This window comes from Mustela putorius, unplaced genomic scaffold, assembly GCF_011764305.1.
Source record: "Mustela putorius furo isolate JIRA1106 unplaced genomic scaffold, ASM1176430v1.1 tig00000242_pilon_pilon_pilon, whole genome shotgun sequence".
NCBI classification, from domain to species: Eukaryota; Metazoa; Chordata; class Mammalia; order Carnivora; family Mustelidae; genus Mustela; species Mustela putorius.
Window position 1 is genome coordinate 2,441,718 of NW_025421325.1, and position 23,991 is coordinate 2,465,708.

General features: G+C 34.5%; 1 protein-coding gene across 3 annotated transcripts in view; it reads right to left on the bottom strand.

The window, feature by feature from the left end:
* The window catches only part of SPOCK3 (SPARC (osteonectin), cwcv and kazal like domains proteoglycan 3), a 497,922-nt gene that overhangs the window by 156,723 nt on the left and 317,208 nt on the right, over positions 1-23,991 (bottom strand). For all 3 annotated transcript variants that reach the window (XM_045078290.1, XM_045078291.1, XM_045078288.1), the window contains one exon: positions 4,621-4,735. In XM_045078290.1, coding sequence (XP_044934225.1) covers positions 4,621-4,735 — 115 coding nt within the window. The remainder of the gene's footprint in view (positions 1-4,620; positions 4,736-23,991) is intronic.

The window sequence follows — 23,991 nt, forward strand, 5'->3', positions numbered from 1 at the left end:
AACGGAAGTTCTGTAAAGGAGTTACACACAAACATACCACACAATCAAAATTAGAAGCAAGCAAGTCTAGTATGCAGGCTAATAGTTATATTGATTGAGCATCAAATAATTTGATGCTCTTAGAGAAAGAAGCAAAACGAGAAAAAGATTGAGTTATAAGAGTCCCAATTTCTGAAAAAAGGAAACTTGAGTTGTACAAAAAAAATTCAGATGAGGATGTAATGGAAACTGTGAACCACAGGACCAAAAAAACCAACCTGATATTTTTTATTAGCATTCTATAAATCACCCAGTCAGGCTAATTTACATGTCATGTCCTCACATAGTTACCATTTTGTGAGCATGTTGTGTATGGTGAGAACATCTGGCTTCTATTCTCTTAGCAAGTCTCTAATATTCAAAATGGTGTTATTAACCACAGTTGGCATGCGGTACCCTCGGTCTCTAGACTTACTCAACCTTTGTAACTGTGATTTTACACCCTTTGACCAACCTCTCCCTGACTTCCCTGATCTCCTCACCTTTGGTAATCACTTTTCTATTCTCTGGTTCTATGTAGTCAACCTTTTAAAGATTCTCAACATAAGAGAGACCATGCAGTTTTTTTCTTTCTTCTTCTGGCTTATGTCAGTTAGCATAGTGTTGTCTGGGTTCATCCATGCTGCTGCATTTGACAGAATCTTCTGCTTTAGCATAGCTTGGAATGAAATGTTACATATCACAATTTCTCTATTCACCCAACACTGAATACTTAGGTTGTTTTCATACCTTGTAAATAATGCTGCAGTGAGCATGGAAATACAGATATCTCTTTGAGATACTGAATTCATTTACTTGGTTATATACCCAGAAGTGGTATTGCTGATCATATGGTAGTTTTTTTAGTGTTTGGAGGAAGCTCCATACTATTTTCCACAATGGCTATTCCAATTTACAGTGTACAAGTATTGCCTTTCCTCCACATCCTCATCAACACTTGTTTTCTTTTATATTTTTGATAATGTTGAAATATTTTATGGGTTCTCTTCATTTTTCTTGCTGTCTCCACTCCAAATCAATATTTCAAACTATGAAGGTGTGTGAATGTGTTTAAATGCATGTTGAGGTAAGGGTAAAAAGCATTAGAATGATACTTAAAATTAATAAAATTTTTAAGAGATTAGATACACAAAATCTTAATAACCATATAGAATACATAATTGTTTTTTTTAAAGTATTTGGGGGATTAGAATACTCCAATTTGAAACTAAAAGGAAATGTCATTTAAAGGGTCTTCTGAATCTAGCCAGACAAGTGAATGACCTAATGGAACACTTATGGCATATCATAGGTCTACAGTTTACTGTGCTTATAGACCACTCCTGTGTAGATCATCTAAAATATGTCAGGGTATATTTCTTTGAAACTAGATTTAATAGCTACAAAATAAACACTTTCTAAGGTCCTTTCCATTGCTCTTAATCTTTGGTCCTGCAAGTCCCTCCTAAAATGTAGGATTGCATTGTATAATATATGCAAGTTCTATGGAAAATGTTCTTTTCATAGACCATGGTTACAACTTGAATCTCTTATTAACCTGAGTATATAAAATATATTAGCTTAAAAAATCATCTGAAATGTCAATAGTCTTTGAATGAAATTGATTAACCTTCTAAATAATCATTCTCTGTGTGTACTAAATGATAAACTTCAAAAAATGGTGACTGAGGGGCAGAAAGTAATACACTATAGGAACATAGAAGCATGTGGCCTTTTTAATCTTGATTTTATGGGTTTGAAAAATAGAAAAGTGTATCATTAAGTTACCAATTGAAGAAGGGGTGTGCTTATTTACCTAAGTAAGTTCAGAATCTGGAATTCTAAAAATATAGGCTATTTTAAAAATTTTTGTTAGTTGACTGTATATACTTGGACCAATTTGTGCATATTCATTATTGAATACATTAGGAAAATTTTTTTCTACTTTATAAAGGAAATGTATTTTTATTAGTTTTTATAGATTACAGGTAGTTTTGAAGAATTTATTCTGCTTTAATATAGTGAAAACATAATATGGTGTCAATTTGATCTCAAATGCAGGAAACCAGAAAGATTTTAAAACTATTTCATTATTGGTAGTTTCTTCCTCACTTTCTTAAAACAGAGATGTTATTAAACAGAATTTCCTGCACTGCCAAAGTCAGTCTACTGAAGGCATGCTTCTAATGTAAATGGCAGTTGAAAGATTAGAAATGATACTGAACTAAGTTTTACATTTCCCATGTCTCTTGGCCTTTGACACTGTGTAGAAATGGAATTCACAATTTTCTGTATTGCTCTTCCACAGCAGCTAGCAAAATCCTGTCCTCGCTTTGCCCTGACAATCCATCAGAACAGGATTATTTTAAATTCTTCTTTTGCCTCTCTTTCCACACACAATTGAACACAAGTGATCTTTATCCCCTGACAATATGACTTTAAGAAAAGTTTCCTTCTGGACATATTAATATAAACATCGCCCAGAGAATCTGAACAACATGAAACAATCATTGTTTACTCACAAGAATCCTCTTCTCAAATATGTTACTTTTCATATTTGAAGCATATGAAGTTCCTTTGGCAGTTTGTGGGAGGACAGGATATATTGATCGATATCAAACATATATTCTCATTCAAACATAAGTTCAAAAGTAGGAGCCTTCTTTTATTTATTTATTTATTTATTTATTTATTTATTAGGCAGAGAGGTAGACAGAGAGAGGGGGAAAGCAGGCTCCCTGCTGAGCAGAGAGACCCACACAGGGCTCAATCCCAGGACCCTGAGATCATGACCTGAGCTGAAGGCAGAGGTTTAACCCACTGAGCCACTCAGGTGCCCCAAAAGTAGGAGTCTTCTTTTAGGGAAACCTTGTTGAAGAGAGTGATGTATCAGAGAAATATGCTAATTATGATACTCCTTTTCAAATGTTCTTAATAGTCTCCAGTGAAAAGAATGAGACATGGATATTGAATACCAAGGTAAGATTTACTTTGTACCTGAAGTGATTTTCAGAGGAAAATGTATTCAATTATATAAAAAAGGGAGTGGATATAAGGAAGACAGAGATGTTAAAGTAGTTCAGTTGAAGGAAAACTATAATTAGCTCTTAATTCTATGGGGGCTGATTAATATATCCAAGGTCATGCTGAATATCCTAATTTGGACTATGCTAGAAAGAGTGGATAGGGGATATGGAGGGTGGGGAATCCAGTAGGATGCAAGCTCTGAAGCTGGACATAAGGTGGTATAGGGAACAAAGGTAAGGCTTAAAAAACAGGGTTCTTGGAAGGCAACTTAGACCTTTTCTTTCACCACATGCTGCTTTTGTGCACATTGCCTAAAGTTTAAGCACTAGCTCACCATGAATTTCCAAGTCAATCTGCTTTTCAGTATTAAAGTTGACTTAGTTGCCTTATTAAAGGCGATATGATAACATCGGTTTCCATTTTTTAAATCTTAAATATTACCTAATAAGTAAAGGCCAATATAAATGGTATGATTAAAGTTCAAGGGTTTTATAATCATTATATTGTACACTTAAAACTAATATTACATTGTACATTAACTAACTGGAATTTAAACAAAAACTTTAAAAAATACCCTTTATCTGTAATAAAATATTTGTCGTGGTACTGTAACATGGAATATCAAGTATACCGTGCTTGCTTAACAAAATATGTAGTTTATATCAAATGAACTTCATATTAACTAAGATTTTTCCTATCTGCTAATCAATTATTTGTATTTTCCATAAAAAGGGCAACAAAAAATTCACTTCTCTGCATTAAGGACCCACAGTAATAACTACTAAATTACAAGATTCATATGATTGCAAAATATATGATAGATGATGATGATGCTCTATAAAATAGTCTTTGACTTAAAGGAACTTCTATTCCATGTATTTCCTTCCTTATCTATAGCTATGAAGAAGTGAAACTGCTATGGAGATATTTTTAAAGGCATAAACAGTATTCAAACATGTAAATAATACTGTATAAGTTACAATAAATGATCTATGAAAGACAAATTGTATACAATGACACATAGGGAGTTAAATGTATTTTATTATTTTATTATTAGACATCAAACCAATAAAAAAAATCTAAAGACTCCAGGCCTAGTCAAAAGAAAGTTTAATTTATGAAATCATTTCAGTATGAATTTCAACACACACACAATATATGAGGTAGACATTTTTATTTTAAAAGGATTGTACTAACTGACTAGTTTCACATCTGATCCAACTACTTTATCACTTACTACTTTACCACTGACTTGCTCCAAAATTTTAAAAAAAAGGAATATCAAACACATTTTAGAAACAATAATTTATAGAAGGTATAGCTTTAGATTTCCTATATATGATGAACATGTAGGAAAGAAACATCCAACTGTTACTATCAAGATAAACAGAAATTAAAAATATATTACTTGCTATAATACTTGTGACTAAAAAGAAAGTTCATTTACAACGTACTTACTATTTGGTATTACTGTTAAGTAGTAAACTTTATTTTGTATTTAATGACAACATTTATTGCAAAACATCTTAATAGGGAAAACAAATGCAAAACTATAAATAAATTTTCATCACTTACCTCTCTTAACATTTCTGCTTGTACTTGTGGACTTAAATGAAGGACATGGGCAACGTCCTTCACATTTGACTGAGATCTGTTTTCCTAAGACACATGCCTGATGCTCTAGTTTGCACTGTATATAAAGAGAAAAAAAACCATTTAGATACATTTAGTTATATCAATACAAAGTCAAGAAAGGGGCAATAGCACACTGGTAATTCTATTACACATGCTATGATAGACAAATGGAAAAATAGTATGGAAGGAAGAACATTACATCTGATTTTAATTCTATGAGTACTAATTCCTAAATGCAACATTTAGAGTTGGTTTCTTAAATGCTCTCAGGCTTGATTTTCTCATATAGATCATTGGAATAATAACACTGAATCTACAGAGCTTTACGAATTAAACAGGTGGTCTTCCTAGAGTGGTAGGTACCATGAACTGGGCTCTCAGATGTTAACAAAATCTGAATTAAATTCATCAAAATTATTATGGCACATGAAGTTTTGTTTTGTTTTCTTTAGTTTAGCTAAATTTTGTTTTGGTTTTGTTTGTAAACATGACTCTTTGTAGCATTTTAAACCTGAGTATCCTTAACTCGTTAATATTTCAGAACTGTTCAATTTAACATGATTTAAAAAATTGTAAACCTACTCCATCTTTTAAGAGGCAATAATTGCCTTCCTACTCTAAAAGAAATAGATCTTGCTAATTCTGAAGTAATGTGATTTCTTTAATGGCTACGTCCATAAATTTACTCAGTGCAAATTATTTTCAAATTAAATAGGGCAGACTTTCTGGCTCCAATCGACAAATGCACCAGTGACTAATTTAATTCAGCTTCAGCTGATACCAAAAAACAGTGAGTACACCCCTTTACTAATCACATTACTCCTATCTGTAAAACATTTTTTCTTTGTCAAATAACTCTCTAATGGACAGGCAAAATTCATAACTAGCCTTTCAACAAATGAGTTAAAATTATTATATTTGGATTATATATGTAATGGCTTGATGGCCTTTTTGGAGGAATAAACCCTTTCAAAAAATAATTTTTTTATTATTATTCAATGTTTCAGTAAGGAAACATTAAGGAAATGATTTTGACATGTAAAATCACAGTGAATTTTGAATGTAATTAAAATGCCCAATGGCTAAATCAAAAATAAAAATAGAAAAGAAATTAAAAGCACTTTAATGAAAGCCAGATAAGTTATATAAAACTTTGAGAACTTAAATGTAATATTTTTTACTCTAATTTCTTTTAACTTACTATTTTAGAACCCTGTATCTGGTTATATGAAATTCTGACTCATGACATAATTTAAGAAAAGTTCAAGAGCAATTGTAAATGGTATGTGAACAAAGTCAAAAGTCAATATTAATTATAGCTAATATTAAAATTTAAAATTTGAAAATATGTTAGCTGTCTTCAAAAATGTGTTGTGGCATACTCATTTATGTTCTAAATGTGGTTTATTTTAAAAGTGATTTTTTTTAATTCAAAGAAAATGAAAGCCTGAAAGTAACTGAGCGAACAACAAAAATACATGAGCTGTGAGTTTAAAAAGTTTCAACTCTTAGATAACTTTCTTTGACATAAAAAACAAAAATTTCTAAGCTGTCTAAAATTAGCATGTGATGACATTACAGCTTTGAAAAAGAATTACTTTATAGATAAAACAATTTCTTTTTCAGAATGGTTCTATCAAACACTTTTTTTCCTGTATACATTTCTATCAAGACCAACAGAATCAGAAGGAAAGCAAATCTACCCCATTGTTGATAGTTTTAAGAATCTATTTCCTGTAATCAGAAAACCAGTTAGTTTTTTTTTTTTTTTTTTTACTTATGGATTGATTTTCAAAAAACAGCATCATGAAGAATTTTATCCAAAGAATATTAGAACACTAAGAGTACTATTTTAAAATATTTTTTTAGCTACACCCAATGATTGGATTTCTAATTAATGACATTCAATTTACTTAATTATCACAAAGCTGAAATATTTATAAAGGTATAAGTGAACTAAAATATCACATAAAGGGCATGCTCATTAGTTTATAATTACCAAAAAATGGAAATTCTGTAGAGAAAGACATGATTAATGCATTCCTGATTATCTAAGACCCTGAGTATTGAGAATATTTAAGGTAGGAGTTACTGTGAAAAGCAAGCCTGCAAAATGATTTTTTAATGGTCAAAGTTGACACTTGTCAGGGAAAGCAAGTTAAAGTCATTTGTTTAATCACAGGATCAAAGAAGAAAATATGATCTTACTATAGGAGAGATCTGGTCTGCCCATACCAAAGACCCCAACCATCAGGGTAATAGACACTGGGACAGGCTATTATTGTAGATTTTTAAGATAATGCAATCACCATGGCCTTGTTGAATGGCTTTGATCAGAGGTTCTCCGATGAAGTCATTTTGCCCCTCGGGGACAGTTGGAAACCTTTTTGGTTGTTAGAGTGGTGAAGGAGGGATTGTAGCTAGCACTTACTGGAGGCCAGAAATGATGCTAAACATACTTCAAGACACAAGTAAGGCCCCCAAAATAAAGCATTATCTGACTTCAAATATCAGTATTGTCCTGATTTAGCTCTGGACAATGAATAATTAACTAAACTCTCAGAATCCCTTCCATATTTCCTTAGGAATTTTTTCTTGGTCATTGGTTAAAGTAACCCGCAGTAAGATTTAAAAAACAAAAACAAAAACAAACAAACAAAAAAAAAAACAAGGGAAAAAAGAAAAAAACAATGCATAAACTACCAGTTACAAGTTCTGAAATTATCCAGAAAAAAAAAAGAAAAGAAAACAGAAACAGACAAAGACAAATCAGCTAAAACAAAATACACAACATGTAAATGATGACTTTTACTGATGTATCCCTCTGTGTCAAACACTGTGTTACGCAGTTTGATGCATTATATTTTGATCACTGAGGTAAGACAGATGCATACATATATATATATATATATATATATATATAATTTATTTATTTTTTTAATAAGTCTTTCAGGGGTTCCTGGGTAGCTCAGATGGTTAAGCATCTGCCTTCGGCTCAGGTCATGATCTCAGGGTCCTGGTATTGAGCCCCGCATTGGTCTCCCTGCTCAGAGGAGAATCTGCTTCTTCCTCTCCTTCTACCTCTCCCCCTGCTTGTGCTCTCTTTTTCTCTCTCAAATGAATAAATAAAATCTTAAATAAAGAAACAAATAAATAAGTAAAGTCTTTCAAATAAAGCTAAAAAAATTTTATGCAACTGATCAAAAATATATGGCTAACATGGAATTTGAGCACTATTTTATAGTGCTTCTCATGAAGAACAAGTATATAATTAGCAGTAGCTAAAAATTGCAACAATGTTCTGCTTCTTTTTGTAATGATAAAAATTTTGATTCAAATGAAAAAAATAAATTGAAAATTTAGAATATCATGAATCACTTTTTTAGTGTTTGTTTTAATCTCCTTAGACTAAAATATTACATTATATATCTTTGTCAATATCTGAGACATGATCTGAGCTCTCATGAATAGAATTCCTCATAGTCTGCTCTAACTAACTCCTTTGAAAGTATATGTCTTCTCTTGAGTTTTTCTGGTCCCCACTTTGGTGTTTCCCATGCAAAGACAACCAAAGGAGGAAAAAAAGACTTGATTTAGACTTTAATCCATTCATTCATTGGGATTTACCAATTACATGCACATGTTATTATTGTAGCATAAATAACAAGCAGGGAGTTAAGCACAGCAAAAACTTTTGGCAACCCTATGCCCTAAAGTGGACACTACCCCATTGTTTTCTCTGTCACTCTGATTTTCATTAAGAAATAAACCCCATTTATTTTGGACAAATGTCTCCTTTTCTTACCAGAAATTTTATTTTGGGAAACTAAATTTTACATACCAATGTTATAGCATACCTCTTAACACAGGGTCAACCTGTGACATGAGGCAGGTAAACTCATCTTCCTAATTTTTTTAAATTTATTTTTAAAATTTCTTTTCAGTGTTCCAGAATTCATTTTTTATGCAGCACACCCAGTGCTCCATGCAATATGTGCCCTCCACAATACCCACCACCAGGCTCACCCAACCTTCCACCCCCTCCCCCACAAAACCCTCAGTTAGTTCCTCAGAGTCCAGTCTCTCTGAGGAGAGAGAGGCAAATCCTTTACAGAGACAACAGTAGAGATGTGAGCATAGATGCTATTAAGCAAAATCAAAATGAGAAAAGAACCAAAAAAGTCCTGAGAATGTTAAAGTCTTTAATTCAAGCAACATTTATGGCTAGATGATATGCAAGTCGAATTCCTCTTACACCTTAAAATGTTTCTATCAGACATCTAGAAATTGGGTATTAAAAGGATTAGTTGAATTTAAGCTGGGATGAGAAGACATAAGGACAGTAAGGACCCTTTAACCCAGGTTAATACATTTATAATCCCTGTCATGTAGTCATGAACCAGTTAGAATTTTGTATCAGTTGGCAACTAGACTATCTGACTAAGAACAGCCAGGAAAAAATGAAACAACAAATGTACATTATTTTTGAATCAATATATCTGATTTTCCAAACAGGAGTTATTATTACATATATTTTATTTTTCTTTCCAAATTGAATGCATCTCAATATATCAAAAAGAAATTTCTCATTTGGCACAGACCTTACAATATCTTACAGTGCAACATGAGAACATACCAAGGAGAAAGCAACCTGACCCTGACACATGGATTATGGACTCAGAGCTAATGCACTACTGTTTCAAATGGTTTCTCTTTGAAGAGTATCTGAGTATGCACATGGGATGGCTGTATTACATTCTGCCCTAAATACAGTTTAATTCAATGTAGTCCTAGGATGTCAGGATTGTATATTCCCTCACCTAAACTGAGATTGTGAATATATGCATATAAAGAAACCTTGCTGTTGTTTATATAACTAACTGATTTACTTGAGTTATAAGGTCACGTGCTATCAAGCGTCTCGATTTTGTGATCTCTGTTCACAATGCAGTGTTCATATATGCATTTTCCTCCTTGTCAGGATGTTGTAAACAGGTATCTTAGACTACAAAAGCTGGTAATAGATTTAGAAATTTTAAGAATCAAAAATATAGGGTGTCTATTTTATAATTATCCTCCTTCTCGTAAGTTGATGACAAATTTTGTCATCAAACCAAAATTCTTGTTTAAATTATTCCAGACAAAACATGCTTTCAATTATAAGTAATAGTTTCAATTAAAATAAAACCTACAAAACACAGTTGGATGACGTATATAATATATACATAACGTCAATGAAATCATTTTAACTTACTTTGATTTTTATTTTCATTGTTTATGTTAGTATAAAATATGGGCATTGACAGATAACCACTCAAACTTTCCAAGAAGGGTGCAGAGTGGTTAAAAGTAACTAAGAAATGGGTGAAAATAGAAGGTCATGATACCAAGTACTCCAAAAAATTAGGTTTATATATGAGAAGAAATTATTTTTACAGATATAAATGGGAGTAATTTTTATTTTTTATTTTTTTTTAAAGAATGGCCATAAGGGGCACCCAGGTGGCTTAGTCATTTGAGCTTCTTCTGACTCTTGGTTTCAGCTCAGGTCATGATCTCATGGGTCATGGAATTGAACCCAGTGTGGGGCTCTGTGCTCAGCAGGGAGTCTGCTAGAAAATTCTCTCCCTTCGTCCCTCCCACTGGAGCATGCTCTTTCTCTCTAAAATTTTAAAAAATTAAATAAATAAAAAATAAAAGAATGGTAACAAGTAACAAGGGATTTATTTCAAAAGATCACACAAGGGCATGAAAGATTCAGAATAGAAAGTTAAATTTAGCTAACAAGAGAAAAGGCTCTGAAGATCTCAAAGTTTTCAATGACTTTAACAATCATATAAACATAAAAATATTAAGGTGATGTAGCTTGGGCATACATTTAAATATCTATGGGGTTTACACACTTAAATTTTCATATTAACTATTTCAATGAACATAAGTTTGAGGAAATTTCTTGTTTATTATGCTTAAGAAATACTGAGAACCTATTTAAAATTATGTACTATTCTTATAGCTAAGATACACACTTAATGGTCTATCCTTCCTGAACAACTTTATGCACTAATATCAGTGATAAACTTTGAAATATATTGGAATCGAAAGATAGGGAAACAGCGGTGCACGTAGTTTTAACAAAAAGGTATAATCACATAAGACTTCGTTTTTCCACTATGTAAACTTTTCCTCTTGAGCAAACCTGAGGGAGTAAACTTGGGAAGACAGTACCTCTGGAGCGCCCTCTATTGACCCACTACAGGAATACGTGTGCATCTAAGACCACAGCTCATCTGCACCTTTGAAAAGGAAGAATCCTGGCAATGTTGACTATGGAAAAGAGGAAGGACCGGCTAACTGGAGTGATCAAAACATTATGAGGGATGAGTTTCATTATGAGGGGTGAGTTTATATAGGAAAGGTGAAGATAAAAAGGAAAAACAACAAGAGTAAGGTGAGACAAAGATAGTGGAAAAAACCTAGTTAACCTTTCAGAAGTTAATAATTTCTTAAATATTCTAAATAAACAAGTATCCTTCTAAGATACACATGAATACAAATATATCTATAACTAATCCAAAGTCTGTGTCTCTCTCTATATATTTTAATACATATTAAAATATATAAAATATATACATTTTTAAAACTAAAAAACAAACCAAAATAAAACAAACATAACTCAATATGAGTTCATACTGATACCACCAATTCCAATCCAACATCTCAGAATTCTTTCCAGCCTCCCATTTTCTGTATTTGTAAGTACTTTCTCCAATAATGAGAAACATGGATTTACTTATATGATCATTTTATTTTCTTAATTATCTAAGAGAACAATCCCATAGCTTGCTGGCAATCTCTTAAGCATAGAAATTCCAGGAACATTCCCCACTAAATATCCCACATGTCCATGCTATATTACAAAGTTCAACCCTTCTCTATTCACCACTCTGCAGTGAATCCACTAAATTTGGGCCAGGAAGAGGAAGAAAGGAACCCAACTTTTTTTTTTTTTTCCCCTCCATTAATAACTAAGAGAAGAGTGTTGGAATCTTACGATGTGTGGCTGAGATTCGATAATGTCTCCCTATAGAAATTACTTTACAGATCTTGAAATTATTTTATTATATACGTATAAGATGAGATTTATTCTATTAGATTTTCTAGGTGAATTAACATGATAACTGTTCTGTAGTAATCCTCTTCATCTTTTATGGCTTTCATTGGGAAATCTAGGGGTTTTTTTTGGACACTGTAGAGCTACCCTACTATTTTGTAGTATTGGAAGACAAGACAAGTCCCTGTAGATCTCCTTTGTTTCTGTATATCTCAGGAGCAGAGGCATTTGATAGCCTTTTGTTTGGTATTGTATCTTTGATTTTGTTTATATGGTAATATCTTTGCAAGGTAGAGATAATTCTGCCTCCTATTGGGAAGAAAGGGTAGGTCTGTTTGCTTCCCAGTAAAATAAAAATGATGTCTCCCAATAGGGCAAAGTTTGAGCAGGCTTGTTTGCAGCCCATTATGAAATATCCAGATTTCCTTAGCTGTGATACAAACCCAATGTGTGTAGAACATCCAACTAGGCTACTCTGCATAGTCCTTTGAGACTTGTAGGGAAAGGAGAATTGTTGCAAATATAAACATAAGTAATATGTAAGTATAAGTAATAAGTAATATAAGTAATAAGTTGCTTTGTCTCTGACCCGGGAGTCTTAGGTCTTCTGCCAGTATTCATAAACTGTAGCATGTATTTGTAAGTAGGGTAAAAATCTTAGACTTTTCACAGTTCTTTTGTCAATGAGGATAGGATGCTTCTGGAGATATGGCTTTCTAGAAGTAAAAGGATAAAAAGCACCGTGGACCTGATCAGAAGATATGAGAAGACTGTCCTTGATCCAGGAGTGAATATTCAGAATACCCTCACGTGAGTCATGAGCCAAAAGTGGAAAAAGGGTCACCCTACTATTCTATCTGCTACTGAAAATTCTGAGCCTGAGCTGCAATAAGTAGGATTGGCTGAAACTGTTCAAATAATGCTTTGGTTATTGTTTACCAGCCTCCAGCAGGTGGAAAAATCTAGTGTTATATTGATATTAAAGTCAAGATTTATCTATTTCCAAATGAGACAGAAGCCATATACACTCATCCAAATTGTACTGAAGAACTTTGGGGTAGGTTAAAAAATCTGTGACTATGTTGGATGCAAGCACCATCCATCATGCCTGGTTCTGTTGGGGAAGGTGACCCTGGGTTCAACTGATGGGGCTTGGGCACAATTGCAATATTGAAGGTAAGCCAACATGACATTTCTTGTGGGGATTTTTTAACCAACTCAGTGCATATTGCTGTTGCTTCTACAGCTGAATGTGTAATAGGTATTGATGTACTATAGTAAACTCTAACATTCTCTACACAGATGATGTCCCGTTGTTGGAAAGTCAGAAACTTCAGTCTCAATGAATCAGACTGCAATATTGTTATACTTCCTTTAGCAAGGATGGCTAAATGAACTCCTGAAAAAGTTCAGAAGCCCATTTGCTAAGTAAACTTTTTTTTTTAATGACCATTTGGGTGGATTTGCAACACTCAGTCTCACCAATAGTGAAGGAAAACTGTTATCTCTTGAGTCATCACCACCAAAAAGCAGTCCAAGCACCTAACTAGGCTCTTCTAGTACCAACAGACTTATTTAGAAGCTATCCAACAAGCTATGTTATACTCCTGACCTTCAGGGCCCCACTATCTTAAAGGACCCTTTCAGCTACAAGTCTCTGTTGATACTTTTTTCAGATCGTGCTCTTCCTATTCCAGTTCTATCTGTTGATTCTGGTGATGACATTTTTGTCCTGTGAAACCAACATGCGTCATATGTTTGACTTTTTGGACAATCTGTAGCCTGACAACAGTGCAGGTTTTATCATAAAGTTACTAAGCAGGCTGGCAAGTGAGGCATCTAACACACCTTCCATGCCCCTCTATTGTCCACAGGCACCTGATATTGTGAGCATTTGTATGGTCTCTTAAAAAAAAAAAAATCTCAAAAATTTTTCTGACTCTGCATCCCTCATTTTAGCAAAGCAGTTTTGTCCCCGAATTTTGCTGTCTCCAGAAAAGGAACTTATCCTCTCAGCTGTTTCCTAGTAATGAATAGGATGAAAAAAGGTTATACTTACCTATCTTAAATACTCAGGCTTTGGGGTACAAGGATGGCTCAGTGGGTTAAAGCCTCTGCCTTCAGCTCAGGTCATGATTCTTGAGTCCTCGGATCAAGCCTCGCATCAGGCTCTCTGCTAGGCAGGGAGACTGCTTCCTTTCCTCTCCCTGCCTCTCCCTGCCTCTCTCTGCCTACTTGTGATTTCTCTGTCAAATAAATAAATAAAATCTTAAAAAAAAAAAAAAACAATACTCAAGCTTTTTCATTCCTTCTTCTAATAGCTACCTCACGCTGGCCTGGTTGCTGTACCCTGAAGGTGACAGCCTGTCTAAAGGGGACCTTGGGAATTTAAGCTTACTTCTGACTCAGCCATCTGGGTTGTCTTGTTGGATTAACAGGGTCCTGGATCACATTGCTCACCACGTCTCCTTAGTTCATGCAGCTCAAAGTTGGGAGTCTCTCTAACTTTTACTTCCCTTGTCCCTGCTGGACTGGACTCCTATAGGTATAATATTTATGTAGAGAGTTTAGACATTGAGAGGAACAAACGGGGAATTTTACCTTTTGTAATGGTAATTTTGTAATGTAATTTTGTGTTTATGGAGGGAAAGCAACAACCTCAAAGGGAGGGAACACTTTAAACTCTGAGAGAAATGGCCAAAGGAGAGACATTAATTCATGATCTTTTGTCTTTCAGAGCCATCCATATTTCTTTCCTCCTCAAGGAATGTACCCTTGCATGGTGTTCCCAAAGTGTTACAAGTGCGTTAAGTAGAACTACTGGATTTTCCTTTCCCTAGACATTTCTTTCTCTATTCTGTTTAACCTAACTGAGAAGTCTATCAGAAAGAGAAAGGGGTGGCACCAGCTCCTGAACGTTCCACACAAAGCAACCTGCCAGTACCTCCCAAAGTCTTTTCCACTTTCATTTTCAGTCATTCAATGAGATAGCTCAATCCCACCAGTTGGTAGCTTCGATAAATAGGACAGGTTGAACAGACTGCTTTCAAGCATCACTCCAAAAAAAAGGGAGTAGAATTGGTTATGCTAATTCAGTTGGAAAATCAAGCATCTTCCGGTAGGCTGGAAGGTCACATTTGATGTACTGTCAATCTATGTCCCTTGAAAAATGTAATTCTTACTTGCAGGTCACAGCACTTTTAATAATATTTTGTTTCCTGGACACCATGTACACTGCTGAAACTGTTCTTTTGAATGGAATCCAGACATGAATAGCCCTCCATACAGTAAACATGGTGATTTGCAACTCAGCAGTGGTTTAAGAGAACTTCACCTGTGTAGGAAGCACCACCAGTAAATCAGGTAGCTCAGAAAACCGAGATCGCTCCTCAATGAATCTACACTTACTCAGTTTCAAGTGGCATAATGGACTCAATTTTTAGGAACACCTTGCAAGAATTTCTCTCTGTAACACAAGATACCTGATTAGAAAAGTTGATATAGGGGCGCCTGGGTGGCTCACATGGTTAAGCCTCTGCTTTCAGCTCAGGGATTGAGTCCCGCATCGGCTCCTTGCTCAGCGGGTAACCTGCTTCTCCCTCTCCCTCTGCTGCTCCCCCTGCTTGTGCTCTCTCTGTGTCAAATAAATAAATAAAAAATCTTAAAAAAAAAAGTTGATATAAATTTGTCACTGATCTTAAGTGAAGTATCAATGATACCACATTGTTCCTAGAAGGCATTCAGACCACCCTCAACTCACTGACCAGAAGTTTTTGGGTAGTTGTCCCTCCTTGCAGGCCAAGTGGGAGTCTGTGCCATCACTAAAGCTGTCTGCTCTACATGGATTAAATCCTCAAGCCAAGGACAAAGACTGAGAATGAAAATTTAGGCAAAAGCCACCCAGATTTCTAAGGTAAACCTTGATGGTTTGTGGGATTTGGTCAGGTAATTGGTCCAATTCTTCTGCTTGGAGCTACCTGGCTGTTAGCCTTAATTAAAGGCTGCATGACACAAACTGAATGGATTTGGTCCCAGCATCTGTTGATCATTTTAGTTGGAATGGTTGATGGCGTGGTATACTTATTGGTAAATTCTCTGGAAGCCAAAAATAAGTGCAGATGAGAAATGGGATATTATTTGGAGGTAAGTCTCCATGGGTCACTCATATTTCTGCATATCTTACGATCAGAAGCCTTGGCTGTTTTGTTTTGCACAATCTTCTCAAGGATTTTTGTGTAGGAAATTTAGACAATACTTTCTCTTGAAGTACTTGTTTTGAATTTTTAAAAATTTTATTTCAATATTTCAAGTTTATCTTCCCACTATTTTTAAAATCCCATTAATCCATTGAGATAATTTTTGCTGGTGTAATTATACAATATTTTAAAGTCTTTTTGTCCGGTTTGATTTTATGTTGATAATCTGTCATTTTACTAGTGTGTCTAGATTTGAATTTCTTCTTATTTATCATACTTAGTACACATGGTACTTCCTGTATTATGGATTCATGCCTTTCAACATTTCTGAAAAATGTTCAATTTTTCTTTTGTTATTTTTCTCCATCTTATTATTTCTGGCTTGTCCTTTTGTATTTCAGAATAATTTTTTATATATTATAATTCTACTTTCTGTCCTTTAATTCCCTTTTTGGATAATTTTTTCTGAAGTATTTTCTGAAATATGTGAGCTAATTTTCTGCAATACACATAAACATAATTATATATATAGCAGCTTATTTTTATTAAATATATTTTCTGTTTTATACATATATATCTATATTCACATACACATATATTGTAGGTCTCTTCAACTAATCTGATATTTAATCTATCCATTTTATTTTAATTAAAAAGTTTTATTTTAATTGAATAAATTGTAGTTCTTTTACAAATTTAATATTTTTTGAAATTATACTGGTCTTGTTGTGTATTTCAATACCACTTTAAGTCTTTAAACATTTCACACATTAAAAATATTTTATATAGTATTTGTATATTTTAATATATCTAATTATTTATCTAATGATTTTAGTATTTTAGATATCTGAAACTTAAATATGTTTGCTGTTATTGTTGTTGGCATTGTTCATTCTTGCTCTTGTTGTCTTTTCTCATTTTGTTTATTGGTTTATTTGTGTTATAGTAGCATGTCACTTCCATTTATAATAGTTATTTACTTATGTGTCAGTGAAGAGTTGGCAGAATAAAATCTGGGCAATCCTTAGGCCCTTGGATTACCAATACTTTTCTATAGAAAGAATTTATTTTGGGCTTCCAAGTATCAAGAATACTGCCTACATGAAATCCCTTAACTTTTACTTCTTATACCAGAGCTGTCTTGACCTCTGCTTAGAGACAGTGTAATCCAAAAACCCAGATGCATAAAGAGCAGTTTCAGAGGTATAAATATTATACCATAACAATAGCCTTATTACCCAAAGCTACTTCAGAGAGAAATGGGCTACTTTTCACATTCTTCGTTCTCAATGACAGATACTTCCAACTTTATTTTTACTGGAAGTATAGCTGTCTAGAAGATCTTCCAATTCATCTATGTCACACTATTTTCATATAAAGCCTACTCTTACATTCTTTTGCAAGCTGTTCATCTTCAAATTTCTTGATTCTAGCTATTGATAGTCTTTTTTTCCCTCCCAGTTTGTATATTATAATTCTTTGCTTCCCAGTTTCAGTTTGCTTCTGTTTAATTGGCTTGCTTCAGATGCAATAGCATATTTAATCCATCGCCAATTCACATAACAAGACTAATTTCCTCGGTAAAGAGCATTTATGGTGGAGGGAAATTAAAGGACATTACAACAATCAGCGATCATAGAGTGTATCTATAGAGATTGTGGGAAAATACATAATTTGCCCATGTAATGGCTGAAAAGGGTATGGCAGCCACCGACCATTCGACCAAAATCTTTTAGATTTAGATTATTGATTATAAATATTTTAAAGACAAATATATGAAACAGACATAGATTCGCCAAATTTTCATCTTCCTAAGGAGTTAAAAATAATTAATTAGTACAATTACCAAAAAAAAAAACCCTATAAATATCACTTGAGTTTTGTGAAAGTCACAGTCACTAACACAAAAATAAAAAGGTTGTAATCGCAAAAATACATCAAAATATAAATTTACAAGTTAGTTAAAACTTTATTCTACACTCATCGTATGGCAGTTACCAACATATGTAACTCAAGAGTCTTAAACAAGCCAAGAAAGTATGCCTACATCTATATTAAGATTAAAGAAAGAGAGTTATAATATAATCCTTAAAGCAATCTCCTGGAGAAAAAGGGGCAGATATTTAGAGTATAGAGAGAGATTACAGCACTAACACTCAAAAATACAGCGTGCTCACTTAACTTCAGCAAGTCACCTTCCAAAGTTAATTATGGTATTAAAGTGTATTATATTAGAAGAAAAAAAAAGTTAAATTTCTTCAATATAATACTGGTTGCAGAAAAGTGATTTAGTGAGTGAAACAGTTTAGAAGCAAGGCAAAATTGCCCACTGTCACAGCAATAACACATTGCATTATTTATAACTGAGAGGGTGGAAGAATTGTTTGAATATTTAACAATAGAAGCAGTTAGCTTGTTCTAACAATGTTTTATAGACATGGCACATGGTTTCCATGTTTAAACTTAGTTTTCTTAATTTTCCTTTTTTTTTTTTTGGAAAACAAAAGTCATTGATCACTATAAATTATTTCCCTTACCTTTCTGTATACATTTAAATATACTAATAATATGAATTAGTATATATAAAACATTAAATGCTCAGCACTTTATATTCCATACATGTAGAAAATACTGAGAAGAAAATAAATCTAGGATTGAAGAACAAAATAATGAATATTTATTTTTTTTATTAATTTCCTTTCATCGTAACAGAATTCATTGTTTATGTACCACACCCAGTGCTCCATGCTATATGTGCCTTCCATAATACCCACCACCTGGCTCCCACAATCTCCCAACCCCTGCCCCTTCAAAACCCTCAGACTGTTTTTCAGAGTCTGTAGTCTCTCATGGTTCATCTCTCCTTCCAATTTCCCTCAACTCCCTTCTCCTCTCCATCTCCCTATGTCCTCCATGTTATTTGTTATGCTCCACAAATAAGTGAAACCATATGATAATTGACTCTCTCTACTTGACTTATTTCACTCAGCATAATCTCTTCCATTCCCGTCCATATTGATAAAAAAGTTGGGTATTCATCCTTTCTGATGGAGGCATAATACTCCATAATGTATATGGACCACATCTTCCTTATCCATTCGTCCATTGAAGGGCATCTCGGTTCTTTCCACAGTATGGTGACCGTGGTCATTGTTGCTATATAAACATTGGGGTAAAGATGGCCCTTCTTTTCACTACATCTATATCTTCGGGGTATATACCCTGTAGCACAATTGCAGGGTCATAGGGAAGCTCTATTTTTAATTTCTTAAGGAGTCTCCACACTGTTCTCCAAAGAGGCTGCACCAACTTGCATTCCCACCAACAGTGGAAGAGGGTTCCTCTTTCTCCACATCCTCTCCAACACATGTTGTTTCCTGTCTTGTTAATTTTGGCCATTCTAACTGGTGTAAGGTGGTATCTTGGTGTGGTTTTAATTTGAATCTCCCTGATGGCTAGTGATGATGAACATTTTTTCATGTGTCTGATAGCCATTTGTATGTCTTCATTGGAAAAGTGTCTGTTATGTCTTCTGCCCATTTTTTGACATGATTATCTGTTTTGTGTGTGTTGAGTTTGAGGAGTTCTTTATAGATCCTGGATATTAACCCTGTGTCTGTACTGTCATTTGCAAATATCTTTTCCCATTCTGTGGGTTGCCTCTTTGTTTTGTTGACTATTTCCTTGGCTGTGCAGAAGCTTTTGATCGTGATGAAGTCCCAAAAGTTCATTTTCGCTTTTGTTTCCTTTGCCTTTGGAGACATATCTTGAAAGAAGTTGCTGTGGCTGATATCGAAAAGGTTACTGCTTATGTTCTCCTCTACGATTCTGAGGGATGCCTGTCTCACGTTGAGGTCTTTTATCCATTTTGAGTTTATCTTTGTGTATGATGTAAGAGAATGGTCAAGTTTCATTCTTCTATATATAGCTGTCCAATTTTCCCAGCACCATTTATTGAAGAGACTGTCTTTTTACCACTGTATATTTTTCCTGCTTTGTTGAAGATTAATTGACCATAGAGTTGAGGGTCCATATCTGGTCTCTCTACTCTGTTCCACTGGTCTATGTGTCTGTTTTTATGCCAGTACCATGCTGTCTTGGTGATCACAGCTTTGTAGTAAAGCTTGAAATCAGGTAGCGTGATGCCCCCAGTTTTATTTTTCTTTTTCAACATTTCCTTAGCAATTCAGGGTCTCTTCTGATTCCATACAAATTTTAGGATTATTTGCTCCAGCTCTTTGAAAAATGCTGTTGGAAATTTGATTGGAATGTCATTAAAAGTATAGATTACTCTAGGCAGTATAAACATTTTAACAATGTTTATTCTACCGATCCAAGAGCATGGAATGGTCTTCCATCTTTTTGTGTCTTCTTCAATTTCATTCATGAGTGTTCTGTAGTTTCTCGAGTACAGATCCTTTACCTCTTTGGTTAGGTTTATTCCCAGGTATCTTATGGTTCTTGGTGCTATAGTAAATGGAATCGATTCTCTAATTTCCCTTTCTGTATTTTCATTGTTAATGTATAAGAAAGCAACTGATTTCTGTGCAATGATTTTGTATCCTGCCACATTACTGAATTGCTGTGTGAGTTCTAGTAGTTTGGGGGTGGAGTCTTTTGGGTTTTCCATATAAGGTATCATGTCATCTGCGAAGAGAGAGAGTTTGACTTCTTCATTGCCAATTTGGATACCTTTTGTTTCTCTTTGTTGTCTGCTGTTGCTAGGACTTCTAATACTATGTTGAACAAGAGTGGTGAGAGTGGACATCTTTGTCGTGTGCCTGATCTCAATGGGAAAGCTGTGAGCTTTTTCCCATTGAGGATGATATTTGCTGTGGGTTTGTCAAAGATAGATCTTATGAAATTAGGAATGTTCCCTCTATCCGTATACTTTGAAGCTTTTTAATCAGGAACAGCTGCTGGATTTTGTCCAATGCTTTTTCTGCATCAACTGAGAGGACCATGTGGTTCTTCTATCTTCTCTTATTGATTTGTTCTATCACATTGATTGATTTGCGAACGTTGAACCATCTTTTTAACCCAGGGATGAATCCCACCTGGTCATGGCAGACAATCTTTTTAATGTGCTGTTGGATCCTGTTTGCTAGGATCTTGTTGAGAATCTTAGCATCCATATTCATCAGTGATATTGGTCTGACATTCTCCTTTTTGGTGTGGTCTTTGCCTTGTTTGGGATCAGTGTAATGCTGGCTTCATAAAAAGAGTCTGGAACTTTTCCTTCTGCTTCAGTTTTTTGAAACAGCTTCAGGAGAATAGGTGATATTTCTTCTTTGAAAGTTTGGTAGAATTCCCCAGGGAATCCATAAGGTCCTGGGCTCTTGTTTTTTGGGAGATTCTTCATCACTGCTTCAATCTCATTACTAGATTCAGTCTATTCAGGTTGTCAATGTCTTCCTGGTTCAATTTTGAGAGTTTATAGTTTTCCAGGAATGCATCCATTTCATCTAGGTTGCTTAACTTATTGGCATATAACTCTTGATAATAATTTCTGATGATTGTTTCTATTTCCTTGGTGTTAGTTGTGATCTTGCCCTTTTCATTCATAATTTTATTAATTTGAGCTTTCTCTCTTTTCTTTTGGATTAGTGTGGTCAATGGTTTATTGATTTTATTGATTCTTTCAAAAGACAAAGAAACAGTTTCTATTTTCATTGATGTGTTCTACTGTATCTCTAGTTTCTATCTCATTGATCTCTGCTCTAATCTTGATTATTTCCCGTCTTGTGTGTAGAGTTGGCTTAATTTGTTGTTGATTCTCCAGTTCTTTAAGGTGTAGAGACATCTGGTGTATTCTGGATTATTCAATTTTTTGAGGGAGGCTTGGATGGCTATGTATTTCCTCCTTAGGACTACCTGTGCTGTATCCCATAGGTTTTGGGCTGAAGTGTCTTCATTCTCATTGGTTTCCATGAATTGTTTAAGCTATTTTTTGATCTCCTGGTTGATCCAAGAATTCTTAAGCGGGGTGGTCTTTAGCTTCCAGGTGTTTGAGTTACTTCCAAACTTTCCCTTGTGATTGAGCTCCAGTTTCAAAGCATTGTGATCTGAGAATATGCAGGGAATAATCTCAGTCTTTTGGTATCAGTTGAACCCTGATTTATGACACAGTATGTGGTCTATTCTGGAGAAGGTTCCATGTGCACTAGAGAAGAATGATTATTCTGTTGTTTTAGGGTGGAATGTTCTGTATATATCTATGAGGTCCATCTGGTCCAATGTGTCATTCAATGCTTTTGTTTCTTTCTTGATTTTCTACTTGGATGATCTGTCTATTACTGAGAGAGGTGTGTTAAGATCTCTTACTATTAATGTATTCATATCAAAATGACTCTTTATCTTGATTAACAGTTTTCTTATGGAAATGTCTGTTCCCATATTGGAGGCATAGATATTTACAATTGTTAGATAATCTTGGTGGATAGTCCCTTTAAGAATGATGTACTGTCCTTCTGTATCTCTGACTACAGTCTTTAGTTTAAAATCTAATTTATTTGATATGAGAATCGCTACCCTGGCCTTCTTTTGAGGCCCATTGGCATGAAAGATGCTTCTCCATCCCTTCACTTTCAGTCTAGATGTATCCTTAGGTTCGAAATTGGTCTCTTTTAGACAGCATATGGATGAGTTCTGTCGTTTTATCCAATCTGCACCCTGTGTTGTTTTATGGGAGCATTTAGGCCATTCACATTGAGAGTGATTATTGAGAGATATGTTTTTATTGACATTGTGTTACCTTTGAAGTCTGTCTTTCTGAATATTGTCTCCATAAATTTCAGTTCAATGATATTCTTAGGATTTTTCCTCTTTTATATAACCCCCCTTAATATTTCCTGCAGTGTTGCCTGGGTGGTCTCATACTCTTTTAAGCCTCAACAGTCTTGGAAACTCTTTATCTCTCCATCCATTTTGAATAACAGTCTTGCTGTATAAAGTATTCTTGGCTGCATGTTCTTCTCATTTAGTGCCCTGAATATGTCTTGCCAGCCCTTTCTGGCTTGCCAGGTTTCTGTGGACAGGTCTGATGTAATTCTGATGGGCTTTCCTATGTACGTAAGGAACTTATTTGTCCTAGCGGCTTTCAAGAGATTGTGTCTACAATTATGATTTCTCAATTTTACTATCAGGTACCTGGATTTTTTTTTAGATTCTAATCTTGGAGGGGGGAAGACCATTCTGCCTCTAGTACATGAACACTGGTTCCATTCGTGAGATTGGGAAAATTTTCATGGAGAATTTGTTCCACTATATGTTCTAGACTTCTTTCTTTCTCCTCCACCTCAGGGATTCCAATAATTCTAACGTTGGAACATTTCATGGCATCATTTATTTCCCTAATTCTGTTTTCATAGCTTTTAAGCTGTTTGTTCCAGGCTTCCTCCTGATCCTTTCTCTCTATCTGTTTGTCCTCCAGATCACTAATTCTATCTTCTGTCTCTGTTGCCCTAGCTTTTAGAGAATTTAGATTAGATTGGAACTCATTTAGAACATTGTGAACATCATCCCTGGTGGCTTTTAGTTCTGCCCTAATCAATTCCATTTTGTCATCCATGGCTTTCTCCAGCCTAGCTATTGCCTGGATAATTGTTAGCCTGAATTCCCCTTCCGACGTGTCATCTATGTTGATAGCCATTAGCTCTGCTGTAGAAGGCCCAGCCTCTGAATGTTTCTTCTCTTGGGCATTCCTCCTCCTAGTCATTTTGGTGAGAGATGGCTGAACGGAAGTAGCTGAATGTGTCAACCGTGGTGCAGGCAAGGTGCACCCTGGAATGCTTCTGAGCAATCAAGAGTCCCCACCCAAATGAAAGAAAAAAGAAAGAGAGAAAAAAGAAAAAAAAAGAGAGAGAGAGAGAGAGACAGAAAAAAAAAAAAAAGAAACATAAAATAAAAGAGAAGGTCCAGCCCAAATGGACCCCAAGGTAAGATTTGTGAAGTATACAAATAAAAACAAACAAAAAGACTGATAAAAGTAGATGACAAGAGAGA